At 46.4% G+C, this 7,552-nt stretch overlaps 1 protein-coding gene across 1 annotated transcript; it reads left to right on the top strand.

Annotated features, from left to right (window-relative positions):
* Nucleotides 1-5,714: 5,714 nt before the first annotated feature.
* On the top strand, nucleotides 5,715-6,331 carry LOC117652678 (CGG triplet repeat-binding protein 1-like). Its single transcript, XM_034397767.1, has 2 exons — nucleotides 5,715-6,030; nucleotides 6,177-6,331. The coding sequence occupies exons 1-2, from the start codon at nucleotides 5,715-5,717 to the stop codon at nucleotides 6,329-6,331; spliced, it is 471 nt and encodes a 156-aa protein (XP_034253658.1).
* The last annotated feature ends 1,221 nt before the right edge of the window (nucleotides 6,332-7,552 follow it).

Genomic DNA, 7,552 nt, shown 5'->3' with positions numbered 1-7,552 from the left:
GGTGTTTAGACCCGTAGCAAAGCCACAGGGGGTGTCGGATTTCATCCAAGTGTCTTTTCGGCAGTTCGTATACATACAAGGAACCGATAAAACACCACAAGCGCCCGCTCCTAGGATGTCGCCGACCAAGTGTTTTTTTTTGTCTGGAGCTTCTCATATGAAATAAAGAAGATAAATTAGTATTACCTTAACAGATTCTTTGATCCCCTCCAACCCCCAACATCATCCCAGGACTTCTTCAGACTATTCATGAGGCATCCTTCGCATATATGCTCAATGAATTGGTGCGCAACCGTGGTGCCCTGCATATTGAATTTGAGTTCTTCCAGGTTTATTGCAGACTCTTTGGTGGGCTGAAACAGATAAGGAGACCATCAACAATAAGGTAATTTTTTATTAATTGCACTAGTACTGGTAAATAGCAACTCACTTTTATAGGTAGAGGTGTGAATGGGGGTAATGGAGGGGACGAGGCCCTGCTTGCTGCTTTATCTACCGAAACAGATACAGGAGATAAAGATAAGTATGCAACTTATAGAAAACAAATAAGCTTTAAAGAGCTCATCTTGTACACATCAAACATACTTTTCAAAGCTTCCAGCTCTCTAAATGCCTTGTCGAGGTCGGCCTTCACCTCATCCGTTTTTGCGACCGTGTTCTCTTCCGTCCTCTCTTCCGTGTTACAAGCAGCAGTGGCATTGCCTGTCTCCAAAGAAGTTGATAAGTCATCTGTACACCACTTTGGTCATTCAGAAAATTAGCAACATACGGTTAAATTGCAACACCATATTTTACATGTAAAATGCTCTGCAAACTGAAGTGTGTACATAGTACACTCCTATTAGAGCATGCTTCCAAGTACACTCTTATTTACAGCATACTTGCTAGGCACACGCTAAAATAGAGTGTGCCTGGCAAGTACACGCTAAATAAGTGTGTACCTTCCATGTACACGCTAAAATACACTTGATAAGTCCTATCTAAAAGCATGGGCCAGTTTAAGTGTACTTGCCAGGTACACTCTTATTTAGCGTGTACATGCAATGTACACTCTATGTAAGTGTGTACCTAGCAAGTATGCTGTAAATAAGAGTGTACTTGGAAGCATGCTCTAATAAGAGTGTACTATGTACATACTTCAGTTTGCAGAGCGGCCCTGATATGCCCAAATCTTTAGTGAAAATAGTGAAATTGAGCAACTTTGAGAGCCCGTAGCATCCAAACCCGACGTCGTAGAGCCTCGTTCGACACGGCATTCGAAAGAGCGCATTACAGATAAGGAGACCATCAACAATAAGGTAATTTTTTATTAATTGCACTAGTACTGGTAAATAGCAACTCACTTTTATAGGTAGAGGTGTGAATGGGGGTAATGGAGGGGACGAGGCCCTGCTTGCTGCTTTATCTACCGAAACAGATACAGGAGATAAAGATAAGTATGCAACTTATAGAAAACAAATAAGCTTTAAAGAGCTCATCTTGTACACATCAAACATACTTTTCAAAGCTTCCAGCTCTCTAAATGCCTTGTCGAGGTCGGCCTTCACCTCATCCGTTTTTGCGACCGTGTTCTCTTCCGTCCTCTCTTCCGTGTTACAAGCAGCAGTGGCATTGCCTGTCTCCAAAGAAGTTGATAAGTCATCTGTACACCACTTTGGTCATTCAGAAAATTAGCAACATACGGTTAAATTGCAACACCATATTTTACACCCTTACAATAGCGAAGAGTTCCGAAACCTAGCCAAGGACTATTCCAAACTTGTCCTCCAGCCCCGGACAGTTCCGCTTTCCCTCTGGTTAGGCCCGAATAGAGTCCGGGCCGAATCGGAGTCCGGACCGGACAGTTCCGTTTCTTGGTTTCTGAACCACTCAAAGTCAAGGACTGTCCGAAAGAGTCCTGCCTAGGTGCAGCTGGCCCGGGCCCGGGCCGAGCCGGGGCGCCCGGACGTCCCGGCAACTGGGTACGCGGAAAACGCCGCTCGCCGGCGTGCCGAAGCAAGCCGAAGGCCCGAAGGGTCGCCGAGGTTACCTGGCGCCCTGGCGGACGCGGCCAGAGATGCAGTTTTCGCCAGTTTTCGGCGCGCTGTTGAGCGAGTCACATCGCACAGCAGCGCATCTGTGATCAGTGAACATAGAGGAACGCGCACAAGTCACATCTACTTTCCACTCGTTACTTTCTCGGAGCGATGTTCAGGCGATTCAGGACTGTTCTATAGAAGTAATTTTTGGTGAGGTGTCGTGTACGGCGTTTTCCTAAACATTGATCGAATTTGAGTGTCCCAAGTGTCCCAAACAAACAACTATCCGCTGGCTGCTGGCTACCGCAAGTGTGTGTGTCTCTCAAACTTGAAGGACGGGCGGTGAGAGGGTGGGAGGTGTATTATTTTATTCGCCTCTCCTCTTTCACCCTCGTCCCCAAGTGTTCTCATCATTTGCAAACAGCTTCAACGAGTTCGCTTGTGCAGGCATGTACTTGCAGGTATGCTACAGTTTGCATGATCAAAATTTGTGTGTAATATTCCACTGGAGGCTGTAAATCGCGTCCCTTGCCGTGTCTGACCGGCCACCGTGCCCCGAGCCGAGCCGAGCCGCCACGACAGTGGTGGCCGCCCAGCCGAGCCAGGTAGGGTGAGCCCAGCCGGCGCTAGGGCGCGCTCCCGCGGAAAATCCCCGGCCGGCCGGCCGAAGCAACCTGCGTCCGAAGGGAAAGGGGGAAAGGGAGGGGCGAGGGGCAGCAGGCTGGTGCATTTGTTCGGACTGTCCGTTTTTCGACCAGCGTTGGTACTCAGGACAAGTCCGGAATCTTTCTGACTTTGGTCTTTTTCAATGTTTTTGGGAACTGTCCGAGGGCGGATTTAGGAACTGTCCCGGTCCGACTTTTGGAGCCGTTTCGGACGGTCCGCAAACGGTTGTTTTTGGCTGCTTTTCGGACTCCAACATTTTCGTACGGGCAGTGTGAGGCTGTATCCCTCCCGGGTCGGCACGACGTGGAGGTGCAGCACCTCGTTGATGTAATGCGCGTGGCATATGCCTATAGAAGACTGATCTCCACCAAGGCCGTCTTTCTGCTCAGCATTATTACCCCCATCCCACCCCCTCCTAAGTAAACTTCCGCCGAAAGGGTTCTTGCCCAGGAAGTGCTGGTCCCTCCCACCACGACGTCATCTTACCTTTAATCTGCCGTCGCACTTCTCTACAAATGGCGACATAGTACACTCCACCTGGAGCCAGGTTAACCTGGCATGAACACTCCACCTGGAGTCAACCTGGCATGTCAAGGAAAACTGGCCAACAAGTATAACAAGCCCCAAGAGATTTAGAATAAGACCCCATAGCATTGTTATACTGACAACCATTAATATAGACAAACAACAGTAAAACAATGTCATCAGCAGAATAACCAGAAATGTGTGATTGCACTGATAAAATTGCATCTGGAAGCTTAAGAATAGTCTAAAGCTTTGCTCTCAAAGGGACAGTGAACTAGGGGCCAGCGTTGTACAAGTCCCGGACCCAGCAGGCAGTTTAGTGGGCCAGAGCACTTGTCAGGGATGTAGCTCTCTGATGGTCAGGGGGTTACTCGGGTGTGAGGGGTGTAGAATAAGGAAAGAGTCCGGTTACCTTGATACAAGCTCTCAGCACTCCCGACACTTGGTTTGGTCTTTGCCGCTGGCAGGCCCCACACCGACTGCCGAGTCCCGGCACGGCTCGCCAGTCGGTTCCCTACCTTCCCGAGCATCTGCCTGCGCTTGCACTTTTCGGCTGGGCGGTCTCCGCGTGACCACCGTCACAGCGTTGGGAGGCGACTTTCGATATCGGCTTTTCGACCGGTCTTAAAATGTTCGAAACTTTGCCAAAAGCCCCCTTTTTAGAGCTCTGTAGGGCTTATTAGCGAATGCGCAGGTCTTAGCTCGGCACACTGTTAAAAAATTTTTCTGAAAATTCAGACTAAATGAACTGAAAAAAATTTCGCAAAAGGCGCTCTGAATTTTCAGACCAACTTTTTCAGAAACATGCGGTCTGAAAATTCAGACCTGTGAAATCAGACCTCAACTCTGAATATGTATTAAGACCTCAAGTCTGAATTGGTATTAAGACCGCTGGACTCTGAAATTTAGGAATTTGGTGAGCTTAAAATTGAGATGTCTTATTTCTTAAAAAATCTCATTCAACGAACGTTAATGAAAGCAGATGATACTCGTTTGGTTTTCTTCTACGGGGTAGTATGGGCTCATTCCAAAGATAATATTTAAAAACTGAGTCCTTTGTGCCGTGGCCTGCACCGCCGCGCCATGAGACTAGGGCTTGGCCGCGCCGTGCCCGTTGGCCCCCTCTGCGCTGTAGCGGGGAGAGATTGTCAATGCTGCGCGCAGGCCGTCGCGCGCGAGGAGGGGGTGCCATTGTCGAATTCCGCGCAGGCTGCGCCGCAGCGACAGACTCATCAGCCCGCCCCGGCAGCCAGCCCCTATTATATTGTTAGGATACGCACTTGGTTTTTGGACTCTCGAGTAAATGCTAGCTGACACCTTTATGTGTCTTGTAGTTTTAGGTATGTTTTTGTAAAGGTATCATCTGCTAAAAAGGGCTTACTGGTCTGAATTTGCTCTCGCAGCAGTTCACTCCCATAATCCTCGCCTCCCTCTTTGTGCGCTGTGCGGGCAAGAAAAAGTAGAATTACAAGTATACCTCCTCGGTGTCATCTTTAATATCCATTTTCTTCAGGATTTCTGCTAACTCTTCATCGGCATCCTTTGAAGGGCCTTGGAACTTTTCATCATCTTGTTCAACAGTCTGAAACATCGACAAAATATAACTAAGGCAGGGTGAATAAGCACAGTGAGAAAAATGGCTACAGATCAAAATATTCACCTTAATAAATTCCTTCACAGCTAATTCTGGACTTGCAGGTTCAGTCATAAGCGCCTTCCCACCACTGTGCTTGATACGTCCAACCAATGCTATAAGAAGGATGAAAATTGCTAGTGAAAGTCACTTTTGTAACCTTAAGGATACTGTCAAGTGAAACTTGCATGTCCTAGAAATAATTTGTCACAGGAAGTTCATTTTGTGGTCAAAATTACACCACTATTAGATAAATTTATACTCAAAGTTGGGGACTCCAACTCTAACTAGTTTCTGAGTTATGGAGGTTCACGTAAACTTTTGGTCGTTTCCTCCAAATTCTTCTCACGACAAAGGATTAGTAGGGATAGTGAGTTTATGCTTTGCGCATAATCGCATAATTTTCAGGAAGTGTACGAAATTACTTTCTAACACATGTTTGGGGGTCCCCATGACTCTGGGAGTCCATTATTTTGTCGCATAATGTCGCATAATTCGACCCTATTCGCAGCATAACCAATAAATCGCATAATGGGCGTATAATCCAGGCCAAAATCACCTCAAGTCGTCTTTTTTCGTCTTTTCGACGCTATTTCCAAGCTGGTTTGGGATATGCATTTGAATTTACGCGCGCGGCGCAGTCAGTGCCTTCTCGAAACGACGCGAACGGCCAAGCGGCGGGCCGAGGGTGCCGCGGTAGTGGTGGGGGGAGGTGTGTGTGTGTGTCGGCGTCCGAAGCGTCGAGAAGCGTGCACGCGAAGGTTCGGTGTTTTTGTGTGTGGTGTGGGCGTCATCAACAAGTGAAAATGGGAAAATCTAGACAAAAAAAAGTGACAGTATCATCACGCGCTGATGAATACAAAAGTGAAAGCATGTATGTGTTTGATCGGGCCAACAAAATCATGATGTGCCGCGTCTGTGATTGTCGAGTGGCCTGGGAGCGAAAAAGTGTTGTGGACCTTCACTGTGACTCGAATGCTCACAAACAGAAAAAGGAAAAGGACAAGCAAGATCGTGCCAACAAGCGGCAGGCGTCAGTGGCTGACAGTTTTGAGCGTGCTAAAAAAGCTAAAATTGACAGAGAAGTGTTTGTGAAGTCCACAGTACATGCTTTCGTTAAAGCCAACATTCCACTTCACAAGTTAGATCATCCTGAAATGCGTAAATGGCTTAAAAATTACATGCCAGGTAAGACCGTGCCCCTGTGTACTTATTTTCATTCAATGCTAGGAAGGAGATAGTATGTGTCGTGTTATATAAAAAGTTCTTAGTGCGAACATAACCTCTAAATAGTCTGGTGGTCTCAGTTCTTTATTTTTGTCTTCTGTTGACAGGAAGTGGTGATTTGCCGGGATCTGCATGGCTCAGAAGTCATTATCTCCCCAAAATCAAAGCAGATTATGATGAAGAACTTAAGGAAACACTGAAAGGGAGAAAAGTAGTGGTCCTGACTGACGAAACTACAAATAGAAAAGGAGACCCAGCTTAAAAATCCACTCATGAAGTCGAGGTGGAAACAGCGCATTCCACCTAGAAAGTGGCGATTCCACCTTGAGAAGAAGGTAATTCCACGTGGATGACGCCTTTCCACGTGGGCTTTGTAGATTTCCGCCCCGACTTATCTGGGTGGAAAACGATCTGTTCCACCTTGACAAGGTTTCCATGTGGTAGTCGCAAATTTCCACCCCAGCTTTACTAGGTGGAAATAATTCTTCCACCTGGGCAAAATTTCCGAGTGGAAATTAGAATCTTCCACCTGGTATTGTTATTGCCCGTGCGTTGAAGTCTCCGAGCCATTTTCAGATTTCCTCACTAATATGTTAACCTTCATAGCTATCTTAAATCTATGAGCGGAAATGGGTGTAGCGTGAAAAGTTAGGGTGGAAGGATCATTCTCCTCTTGAGTGGCGACGTACCGAGGGCTGACTGATGGACTCAAACACATCTTTCATATTCCGCCTGGAATTTCATTCCACCCAAGTGGAATCCATGTTCCACCCAGGTGGAATCCACTGCAACGTGGAAAATACAATTTCCACCTGGGATGGAAGGGCCACCTTGTAAAAGTAACCAATTATCACCTTGTAAACTGTTTCCACCCAGCCATTTCCACCTGACCCATTTCCACCTTACGTTTTCCACCTAGAAAGTAGCAAGTGGATTTTTAAGCTGGGGAAGCTGCTATGATTATACTGCTTCTAATTCTACCTGACAGTTCACACCCTGACCCTCTCTTGATTGTGGCTGCTGTGAAAGTTTTAAATGCCTGTACTGGAGATGAAGCATCTAAAGCGATCCTTCATGTGAGTATTTGTTACGATTTTCTCTGATACATTCTATTCTTTTTATGAACTATCAACTGTACCTAGGCCTTATGGTTTTGTTTCAGACTCTTGTTGACTTCAATGTTGCCCATGACAATGTGGTTGCTTTGATAAGTGACAGCGCTGCATACATGAATTTGTGTGCTAGACTTCTACGAGAACTGGGACTTTCTAATATGGTCCACATTCAGTGCTGGTCTCACAAACTGGATAAAGTTGCCAAAGTCTTCAGTGACAAGTTGACAAGATTGAATGAGTGTGTTGCTAAAACTAAGAAATTGTTTAAGAACACAAGGAAAAGAAAGCATAGGTATTTGAAATTTTTGACTGATAAATATGCATTTTCCAAAGCCAAAGAGCCCAAGCTTTTTCCACTTCCTGTGATG

Source organism: Thrips palmi, unplaced genomic scaffold (assembly GCF_012932325.1).
Source record: "Thrips palmi isolate BJ-2018 unplaced genomic scaffold, TpBJ-2018v1 HiC_scaffold_7, whole genome shotgun sequence".
In the NCBI taxonomy this organism is placed as follows: domain Eukaryota; kingdom Metazoa; phylum Arthropoda; class Insecta; order Thysanoptera; family Thripidae; genus Thrips; species Thrips palmi.
Note: the sequence above shows the minus strand (reverse complement) of the source record. Positions and strands in the feature narration are given on the sequence as shown.